General features: G+C 48.7%; 1 protein-coding gene across 1 annotated transcript in view; it reads left to right on the top strand.

Annotated features, from left to right (window-relative positions):
* Positions 1-11,357, top strand: part of LOC119456163 (cytochrome P450 3A41-like) — a 48,407-nt gene that overhangs the window by 27,271 nt on the left and 9,779 nt on the right. Inside the window, exons 6-9 of the mRNA XM_037717789.2 lie at positions 2,389-2,477; positions 2,608-2,753; positions 6,953-7,068; positions 7,142-7,286. Of these exons, the coding sequence (XP_037573717.1) occupies positions 2,389-2,477; positions 2,608-2,753; positions 6,953-7,068; positions 7,142-7,286 (496 nt within the window). The remainder of the gene's footprint in view (positions 1-2,388; positions 2,478-2,607; positions 2,754-6,952; positions 7,069-7,141; positions 7,287-11,357) is intronic.

Below are 11,357 nucleotides of genomic sequence, written 5' to 3' on the forward strand. Positions count from 1 at the left end.
GGTCCGCGAGGAACCCGCAGGCGCGGGCCACCCATTCGAGCCGTGCCAGAGCAATGGCCTCCATCACCTTGCAGGCAGCGGAGGTGAGAGAGACCGGTCGGTATGAGGACAGCTCGTTAGCCGGCTTATTGCTCTTCAGAATGGGGGCCACGATGGCTGTGCGCCAGGCCTCCGGCACCTGTCCTGACCACCAGATGTTGTTGTAGCAGTCGAGCAGGCGTCGTTGCTCACTGGTGGCCAGGTTGCGGAGCATCTGGAGTGTCACTCCGTCTGCTCCCGGTGCACTGCGACGCTTGCCCCTCCTCAGGGCCATCTGCAGCTCGTGGAGAGTCAGTGGGTCCTGGCAGATGGCCGCGATCTGGCTGGTCGCCCACTCCGGATGCAGCTCCAGCAGGCAGGTAGGCGGGTTGGCAGGGGGAAGTCCGACCGGCAGGATGGCCGCAGCGAGGGCAGCCGGGGGGGCGAAGTGGTCCGCTAGCAACTCCGCCAGGGCCGCCTCGCTGATGCCCAGCGAGATAGCCACCGCGAGGACGGGGTGGCGGTTGACCTTCCTGCCGGTCAGGGACTTTAGGAGGCGCCAGGCCAGGGGGCCCTTGGAGCGGTTCTCGATGGTGGCGCAGAGGCTCCCCCAGCTCTGGCTCCTTCTGCGCCTGGCCTGTCGTCTGCAGCGGGCATCCGCTCTCCTGTATTCGGTCCAGTGCTCTGCATTGCCCGTCCGGATTGCTCGGCACTCCACGCGTCGCCTGGACGCACGGAGGTTGAGCAGGAGCAGATCCGGGGCAGGAGTATCGGGCAGAGCAGAGCACTGGACTGTGGCTGCCTGGGCGCACTCCATGATGGCACTCAGGAGGTCACAGCCATCTTCCAAGGAAAGGTTGGCGCCGAACGCTGTATGTGCGAGTGAAACCAGCATCACCGTACGCGGTCACTATTTGATACCACCACAAAAGAGCTAAAAGGACCGTCCAGCTATACCATTATGTTGTGTGTATACCTTCAAGAAACCGCCACTTGCTTTGAATGATGACAGATGAAAATAACGTGTTGGATAACACTGTTCGTTGTTAACAATATGCGCATTAAAATTTTTTCGCGGCATATACCTGAGGCGTGTTCTCTTTTGCAGAGCTGACATTGGATAATCACGTCGATCTCGACGCAGCAACGATAATAAAATATCTAAAGCATTCGTTTTCATCAGGCAGACCTCAACGCTAAACATCAGACTTTCAGCTGACCGTAACACTAAGTGTCAGAAGGGTTTGCGCGTGAGCTAGTCGTTACGGGTCATTCTTTTTAAACAGCGCGAAAAGAAACACGTACAAGGAAGAGCACGCGACCAGCGCCCCAGCGCTGATCCTGTGCTGTTCCTTGTCCGTGTTTTTTGGCGCCGTTTAAAATGCAAGTAACACTAAGGCTCGGAGTAAGCAAAAACATGGAAAATTTTTAAGGCTCCAGTCTTTCTAGAATTTCGTTTTTGACAATACAATTTAACCAAATGTGTTTCACTGAAATACACATGCGCTAAAAGATTTTGTTTCTTGGATTAAAAAGTGTGTGAACTACATGTTCACGGGGTTTCTGAGTTTTCTCTCTACTAAAAGCCTCGCGGTGATGGCGGGCGTGATGATGTTGCTACAGGCTGGGCTAGCTTGGTAGACTTGTTAATACTATATGATATATCTAAATTCTGTAAATAGGCTTGCCTGCATACCTTACTTGCCCTAACCAAAATGGCTGTGTGCCTGCTAGCAGCTCTGCGAAAGCTGAGACATGCGGTCTGAAAGCTGTCAAGAAGAGGTGTGTGGAGAAGTGCACTTACGGGTTTTGAATTTGGCACATTGCTTCGCCTGAGTGTCTCCGTCTATGTCATGATTTTATGTCCACCATGATATCATCAGGTCAGCCTCTCCAGAAATGGGAGAAGAATGCGTGACACAAACACATTTGTTGAAATAGCTCTAATAAACGATAGACCATTTAACCAGCGGGAGGTTAGCACCACATAAAAAATGCATATACTTGGAAAGGCTAAACTTGTTTTGCAAACTACCCTATAGCATCTTTTTAATGATTTTAATAAGTTATTTATATTGCAGGTGCCAAACTAATCAAGTCGGAACTTGACAGCGAACTACACAGAGCATACGACTGCTTTTGTAAAGAACCTTTTTACTTGTGCACTTTAACTTCTTGGAATCTAGTGTTCTCCATGATTACAAAATTGAAAAGTTGCTAATAGAACTATACGCATTTGGGAACAATTTTTGCTGCATTTGCACGCACTCCTAAATTTTTCGACCGTAATTAAAACAAGTGCTTTAATCGGTGCAGGACATTTTTCTTCTGGCTGGGAACCTTTTATTCTGTATTTATTAATGAATGCAGATGAATTACTTGATCGAGGACTGCGCCGTAATGACTGCGGAACACCTAAAAAAGGCAGCATCCAATAAAGAAGACATCGATGTCAAACAGTAAGTATCCACACGTTCTGAGAAAAAACAAACGGATTACTGGATCCCAGCATGCACTCGCACACCTCTCCCGGTATTCTACATAGTGCCTTAAGAACATACCGTCGGCTCGTTCGTTTCTGCTACGTAGGTTCTTTGGTCACTACACCCTGGATGTCATTGCGAGGTGCGCTTTCGCAACAAGGTTGGACTCGCACTCTGACCAGACCAACGAATTCGTCACCAAATCGAGGCAGGCCTTCTCTGGACGCATAACACCATGCCTTTTCCTGTTCTGTGAGTGGTGTGTTATAACTACGTCACTGGTGTTGGCCGTGTAGCTTGATGTGCACATACTTCTGATTGGCGACAACTGAATACATGAATATTTACAAAACGGGCTAAAAGCAGCTTGGATACTCTAACATCGCAACGCAAATAGTCATCTTTCTCAGGAAGGTTGAAGATAAGTTTAGCGGTTCTGCTAAAGACTTCATAAAATTATGCAATGCAGTTATCAAATGAAGCCGTTAGACAATGAATCACAAAAGAACTGAAGTATTCACTTATTTAAGTGCAGAAATGTTCTGGAAAATAAGGGCAATGAAAGGACAGAAAGACAAAGCCTGCCGCCGGTATGAGCTGAGCCTACATCTGAACATACATCCGAGAAATTGAGCTATTTGTCTGCATGATTTGTCTATATATGTGTATTAAGACCTGGGAGATTTAGCAAATGTTACTCACGGCCATGGCGGCGGATGTGAAACAGCTTTTCAGCCGCAGGCGTCTGGCAAATAGTGAACTTTAAAACACCCACCCACCCCCCCATCTACCCCCCCCCCCCCCCCACGCACACACGCACACGCACAGACACACACCGCCGCTAATGTCGCCGCTAGAGGTTTTAAGCAAAGCTTTAAGCTACAAGTGATACTATACCACATGGTATGGGCTTGCGCAATCACACCACAGCTCTCACCCATAACACACCCCACCACACGGCAATGGCAGTCAGCGCTGTCCAGCTCCGACTCGACGGACCAGCTCAGCCTGGTCAACCGAGCGAGAAGGGCAGCTAAGGCCTCTGAACTCCTGGACTGAAGGGACCACCCACTGTAGAGCGGAGGAGCTACCTACGCTCGCGTGCTCTTTTGATTAAAGTTTATTCTCTCTCTCGGCGGTGGTGGTAGCTTGTCACGCTGAAAAGTGGGCCGATCCTGGTGATAGTGCAGAAAGAGTCCAAGCTCAATGGTGCATCCGGGGGCAAAAAGAAAGAGAAACAAAGAGAAAAAAAAAAGGAGAGACAGAAAGAAATAAAGAGAAAGAAAGGACGAAGGAGAGAAAGAGAGGAACAAAGAGAGAAAAAGAAAGGGAGAGAGAAAGACACACAGAGAGAAAGAAATAGAGAGAGAGAATAAGAGAGAGAGAAAGAAAGAATGAAAGAGGGAAGGAGAGATAGAGAGAAAGAGAAAGAAAAAGAAAGAGAGATGGAACGAAATAGAGAGGGAGAGAGGAAGAAATATAAATAGAGAGAGAGGGAGAAAAAGAAAGAAAGAAAAATCGCCACGAAGGTCAGATACACACACGACAAGCTTTTAAGCGAAGCTTTATAGGCTCACAAGTGTCGGTGGTGGTGGGGGTGGGGGTGTCACGCTGAAAAGTGGGTCGATCCTGGCGATAGCGCCGAAAGGGTTCAAGCTCAATGGCACATACCAGGAACAAAAAAGAAAGAGAAAAAGAGAGAGAGACAAAGGAAGAAAGAGAGAAAGACAGAAAGAAAGAGATAGAGAAAGAGAGACAGGAGGAAAGATAGAAAGAGAGAGAGAAAGAAAAAGATAGAGAAACAAAGAAAGAAAATTATCACGAAGGTCAGATACACACGGCAAGCTTCGTTTACCCCAATTTTCTCGACAGGGGAAGGGCTGGTGATTTTTTGGTTCGAACACCTTAAAGAAAGAAAACCACAGACGTTACTCGAATCCTTCCACTATAGCTTAATAATCTGTTAAAGGCGTACATTTGCAAGAAACACCAAAGCATTCCATTTCCGAATTAAACTAGTTACATTAAATAAAGTCTTAGTTACAAAGTTTACGGCACAAGTTTATATCGGAAGGTTGAGCGGAATTGTCCTAAACCTCTATTCGGTGCTTGTACATTTCAAGGAGACCATGCATGTAAACCTAAATAACTGGAGACAAGTTATTCGTACACTTCACCTGATTACGCACGCAGCACAGCGAACCGCGGCTCGCAGTACAACCCTGTTATGACGTAGTAAGGTGGCGTAAAATGAAGCCTGGCTATGTGGTGTGATAAAGCTTCCCGTTTCGCCTCTGCTGCTGACATGTCTATGAATTCAATAGGGAGTTGCGCACAGAGTCCATAGCAAGATTTGGACAGCGCCTAAGCCTCGCCTATGAGTGGAACGCGACAGCATTCAAACATCCCTGACCGCTTCTCACGCTTCCCGGCAACTGCAGCTTATGTAAGTGTAATGTTTAGCGGGAAATGCTGGCGGCGAACGCTATGCACGAAGGCGAGCTCTCTGGTAGAAAGGCGGCCTCTTGCGTGGGCCGATTGCGGAAGTTGTGAACAGCCGCGCCAGAAAAAAAAAAGAAAATAGGTATCTGTTATTGTTTCGCACTTTTATTATTTAATTCTGAGATGATTTAACATAGAAGGGATGCGCTGTCGGTGTTTTAACACAACAGCGTTAAGGGCCCTGTGTCGCAGAAAATACGGCGCAGGTGCAGGCGTCCGTGGCGGAAAAAACATCCCCAACCACCCCGACCGCACAGGCCCTCCGCGTGTCGCAAGGTGTTAGCGATAGGAGAAAATCATCCCGAACCACCCCGACCGCGCAGGCCTTCCACGCGGTGCAGGGTTTTGAATTTCTCACAGTGAAAATTGTATTTCTCACAGTGAAATCCGTTAGAAACATGGTAAAGTACGACTTTAACACAACCAACAGATATGGTGGCGTCGCACTGTAATTTGAATGTACGATAAAACATAATTCTGTTACGAAGAAACTCAAACACAAACCCCTTTTCCAGCATTTCTACCATACCAACACGACGCGCTAGGTTAATTTACTTGCGAAAAGGCTATCCAGATGGCGCTCACATCCTCGGCCGGTCAAATTGGGACATCGGCTGCCTAATGCGGTTCGGCCACGCGCGCGCGTCGGGGCAATAGCAAACAATTAATAAAAGAATAAAGAAAGTGCTAGGGCTTTCACATTTTATCATAACACGACTTATATTGCCCCCTGTAAAAATGTCTTCACAGCAATGCACTTCTGTTTAAAAGCGCAGCCGAGTTTAAAGGGATTGGTGTGAGCTTGGTCTTTCTAAGCTGGCTTTCCCACGTTCCCTGTTCCGGTGAAGCCCACTGAAACAAATATGCGATGCGAACGGGGCTCGATAATGCTATCGCGCTCCACTCTTAAAGGCGAAGCTTAAGCGTCGTCCAATGTTTTGTTTCATGACATTTCTTTGTGCGCTGTCATTCCGATAATTCCGAGGAATACCTGTATAAAAGAATGTAATTCAAGGTATGAGCAACTGTAGTGATAGAATGGTGCTGTAATATAACCCGCAAATATCGCATGTGATGTCTAAGGCGTAGCATATAACGTATACCTAAATACCCACGGGAACTTTTGCGCACGGAACGCCGACACCGGATTTTCAGCGACACGGGGCCCTTAACGCTATAGCGTTAATACGATCGTGGGAAGAGAGAAGTGCAACGATAGCTTCGTTTTACGGCACGCTTTTACGCCACCCAGGGGCTGCCACCCTGTGTCTACTTTGTTTCTAGGAAACTGCGTGTGTGCGCGCGTGCATATGTGTGTGTTCTTACTTTCTAGACAGGACGTGGCTCTCCTTTGTGGCAAGTGTGCACGCATCGTTCGGTTTGAAGTAAAGATAAAAAATCTGAACACAGCTTTTCCAGCTTATACAGTTTTCGATAGTTCACCGCACTAAACAGCCATAATATAGGTTAGAGCTTACTTACGTTTATTTCCCACGACACGTACGGAATGTGATGAGGAAGATAGGAGGAAAATGAGCATTGCGATAACTTGATTAGCCCTACCCTCCTGCTGATTGTTCCCTGGCACGTATTCAAGCTTGGTGGCGAAAACATTCACATGGGCAGCGGCCCATCAAAAGCGTTAAACAAATTTACTGGGCGAGAAGTACTGAAAAAGAAAGAAAGAAAGGGAAAAAGAGAGAAACAAACAAACAATTCAAGACAAGTAGTGAGTTTCAATAAGCAAAAAAAATTTTTGCAGTTTCTCTAACTTCTTTGTCTATTATTACGGACCACTTTGCTCTAAATCCTTGCTGATACCTGGAAGAGCAATAATGCGTAGAAATATCAGTTTCTGTTTATCCGATTTTTCTGTTGTTTGTATAACAAAAAAAAGAATCGTTATTCCGGCTCTCCGGCAAACCTGAATTTTTACATTTACATTTCAGTCGCATTCCCGGCAATCGCAAAGATGCTAAGACTTCAGCCCTTCAACTCAGACATTTTTCTGTACTTCAAGCAGATATGTCAAAACATCATTAAGGGACGACAGGACAAACAATCGGTGAGTGGTACTTCCTCGGCGTCCAGAAATCAATCCTTGCATGCTTGCCATTGACCGCCTTTCTGTTCATTAGCGCCACGAAGACTTTCTGCAGTTGATGATGGATGCTCAGGAAGGAAATCTTGGCTCTACTTCGGAAAATACCAATGAGCGTGACAATGAGCTCTTCAACCTCGGTTCAGACTTGAAGCCAGATACTTCGTTTTCGTCGAACAAGAGTAAGGCGATATTGATCTGTTTTAAAAAGGTCCTGAACCAGCCTTCGGGCTTGTTGAAAAAACACAGTGCGCGGATAACATATGCTGCTGTGAAACTTTCAGCCGAATTTTGTAGTCGAGCGTGCCGCATGGAGCTCGCAAGTGGAGCGCGAAGTCACCTTTTTCTCAAACAAACTGTTTTCAACACAAGCCTGCTCCTCACTTTTTTCGGCCTTGTATATTCAGTCTTATAGCAGATTTCCATACGCGTCTGCTATTGGCCAATAGTGACATCAATCAAGAGGGGTGTTTGCATCCGTGCGCTTCTTCCTACTGTGAGTGTGTGTTTATTGAAGTAGTTTAATACACAAGCAGAAGTAAGCGAAAATCTGCGTTTTTAACTTCGACAGGAATTACATATCTCGAAAAGTACGACTATCGTATTATCGCCGACTATCATCTCCTAACGCTCAGCCACGCCTGCCTGCGTAGGAATGAAACTTTGACCCCATAGCTTATAAATGTAGTTGCCGTTGGGTCTGGCTAATTTTGATTAGTTTTGAATACTCAACTAGCCTCGAACCACGCGAAACTTAAGGTCAGACGCCACGCATGCTTGCCTGCGCCTGCTGACTGCTGACCGCTCCTGGATAGACACCTTGGCAGACACCGCTTCGTACTGTGGTATTGACAGAGCTTCAGAGTATACAAGTTGTAAGTGGCTAATATCCGTCAGTCAAGTTGTCGCAGGGCAAAGCCGGTTAGCACAACCAGCGCCTCCTCTATTTTTTCACCACGTAGCACGGCAAGAATACAGCAAATGAGCGCGTGCGTGCACTCCAGCCCTGTCGTGCACAAAGCAAACGCTGCACACACGCACTATTGTTGCACGTAGCGACGGTCTGCTACGTAGTGTATCCGCGGCTACCACGCCGTTCAGCGATGAGCTCGCTCGCTGAGCGCATTGCGGCTCACTGGGGGCCATCGCATTTGGCGCGCCGTAGGTGCCAAAATCGCAAATAGTGGCGTTTAGGTGAACATCCAAAATCAATGTTGAACTGCGCACCAAGGTGACGTTCACTAGGCGGAGCGTTGTGGGCCCGTCCCACTCCACCGTAGCATTCGTAGTGCAAGACATTGAAGAAGGCATTGCTCTCCTCTAGAGGGTCACTAGCAGAAAAACCGGAATGAGAGAGGCGAGTCTCGCACGACTCATACACTCTTTTGTCATGTGCCAGATTGCGTACGTCGCGGCATTCCACAACTGGTACAAGGGAGGAGAAACCAAGATAACGTCGTCATCCGCCGGGTGTACAAGATAGCACTGGGTCTACCCCAGTCCACCAGCACGCACCGCTTGCTCCAGCTCGGGCTTCACAACACGCCGAGGGAAATCGCCGAGGCGCAGCGTACTTCACAACTATAAATATTAGCGGGCACGACAGCGGGACTCCAGATCATGGAAAGTCTCGACATCCGTTACCACACACAACAGGGACAAAAAGTCGCCGTTCCGGACGCGATCAGACAAACGTTAAGAGTCGACCCGATTCCACGGAACGTCCACCCGGAACACAACCGGGGCAGAAGGGTAGCCAGCAGTAGTGCACCCAATATCTCTGCCAGGGGGGGGGGGGGGGTCGACAGTTTGCCAATACCATCTAAACAGCACCAATTTCAATTTCTTCACGGGAAATCGTCAAAAAATTCTATTTTTGCGCAAGTTTGCTAGTGTGCAGATGATTGCGCGTCTTACATCTTAGTTGCAGTACTCAAAGGCGCAAGGAAAGAAGGGTTAAACCAAAATGGGGGAGGTAACTCGGCCTCAGGGGGGGGGGGGGGGATACAACCTTCGAATCACCCCCCATCGGTGCGCCACTGGTGGCCAGGGCCAGAGCACTCCGCCCCACCCACGGAGACGAACCGGGGACACGGTTCCTTGACGCCGCGGAATACGCAGAACGCTCGCGATTCGTGGTTGCGGTCGTTGATTTGAAAGGCACAATGCGCATATCGGCAAGTGTAGAATGCGCGCGTGCAGTATAGAAGCGGAGGAAGCGGCGGTGGCACTCGGCCCTCACGGATCCGACGTGCACGACGGTACTCTGCGACTCAGGAAAAGCAGTCAGAAACTTCGCCGAAGGATGGATCTCACGGAGAGCGGCCCGAGTGCTGAGCAATCGCGATGTCCAACGGGAGGTAGAATTTCAAACCAGAATCCAATGGTTCCCAGCGCACATGGGAGAAGTATCAGACACGCATCGCAACCGAAACGAGATGACACACTCCAAAGCGCGCGAGCTCGCGAACCGCGCCGGCGACCGTCGTCCATGGGACAACACCAAAGACTACTTGGCAAGCTACAACGAAATTACCAAGGCCCTCTGCCTGGCCCGCCGAACCTCCCCTCCGCCCAGCGACAAGCTGGACAGGGCGCAGGCGGTGGCCTTCAGACAACTGCAGACGCTAACGTAGCCTAGCCCGGCACGATACCACAGACGTAGATCTACCCCAGTACATACCCGACAAATATATGAAAGGTCTGCCACACTGAGATAGCCACTTTACCTCACATGCTCTGGGACTGTAACGAGAACCCATACTGTGCTAACTCTGGAACCCTTCCTCCGCGGTGGGCCGCTGCCTTGCGCAGTCCCAGCCTTGGCGATCAACTCTGGGCCGTCCAGCAGGCCCGGGAGGCGGCGGCGAGGCATCACCTCGACTTCCCCACGTGGGTGATCTACGGCCCCGTCGGCAAAAGCTCTGCAGGACTATCAATGAAATCGTTACCAACCAAATAGTCTAGCGTAACTTCAAATGCATTTCTCGACTTTGGTAAAAAGTGCCTAGGGTCCCTTTAACTGCACAAAACAACCCGTAGACTCTGCATCACAAATGAAGGACAGCGACCATTACAAGAGAGGAGAATACAATAAAGTGAATGTTAATAAGGATGTAGGTACGATTATCTGTTTGCAGCGCGTGAATAACACAATTCACCGAAAGATTTTCGCCATCCGTGTTGTTCAAGCCTTTGCGACTATGCGCTGAGCGCTTTAGAGGGACGCCAAAGAGCGAAATAGGTTGACCTGTACTAAATTACATTTCTAAAATACTAAAACAGAGCATTTTAACACGAAACTGTTTTATGCCGGGGTCCACCAAGACTTCACTGACGTATTTCCGTCACGGAAATACGTCAGTATCGCGAGCGTTCTGACGCGGGCGTTCTGACGTATTTCCGTCACGGAAATACGTCATACGGAAATACGGAATGACGTTCTTGCAATGTACACGAACATAATACAAAGAAAGAAACCAGAAGAAAAAGTTCCACAAACATGCAAAATTTGGAAATCGAACCCACGACCTCTCGGTCCGCGACGATAGATCGCCGAGCGTTTAACCCATTGCGCCACAAACGCATTTGCAGAGAGCTACACAGACGCGCCTTATATATCTAACACTCCTCCGTGTACCCGCGCTCTTGCTCGGGGCGGTGCCGCCGCCTACGAGCAGAAAAGAGAAGTACTGCATTATGACACTAACGCGCACCGACAGTGAACGCTTCGGTGGTCTCAGCACTACGACTCCTCGATGCCAGCATTCGAAGGGACGCTGGCATCAAGAAGCACTACCAACGCCACCTAGGTGGCGTTCACCGTACTCAGCACAGCGGAGCGTGGCCTCCGCAATTAGCTCTGAAAATGTTTCTGAAGTTGATCGCGGAGGCTGCAATTACGACGCGCTGTACGCGCTGATTTGACTCGGTGACGATTCAGTTACGTGCTTTGTCTTGCGCGTTGTATTAGTGTGTCAGTTACGTGCTTCGTCTTTCGCGTTGTGCTAGCGTGTGCAGCGTAGTGCAGCTTCCATATGCACGACGGTTGCTCATGGTCATCGACGTTGGTAGTCGTGATGGAGGAGACGTGCCACCAGGCGTCAGCGTGGGTGCATCAACGCCTAAGGGCGCTTTAGCCACAAAACACCAATAGACATTATATATCAATGTGCAATAAACATTACACTACTTCTGTGAAGACACGTTTCACTTTCGTGTTCTATACCGATTCCATATATTTGTCGTAGATG

The sequence above is a fragment of the Dermacentor silvarum genome, chromosome 6 (assembly GCF_013339745.2).
Source record: "Dermacentor silvarum isolate Dsil-2018 chromosome 6, BIME_Dsil_1.4, whole genome shotgun sequence".
Lineage (NCBI taxonomy): Eukaryota > Metazoa > Arthropoda > Arachnida > Ixodida > Ixodidae > Dermacentor > Dermacentor silvarum.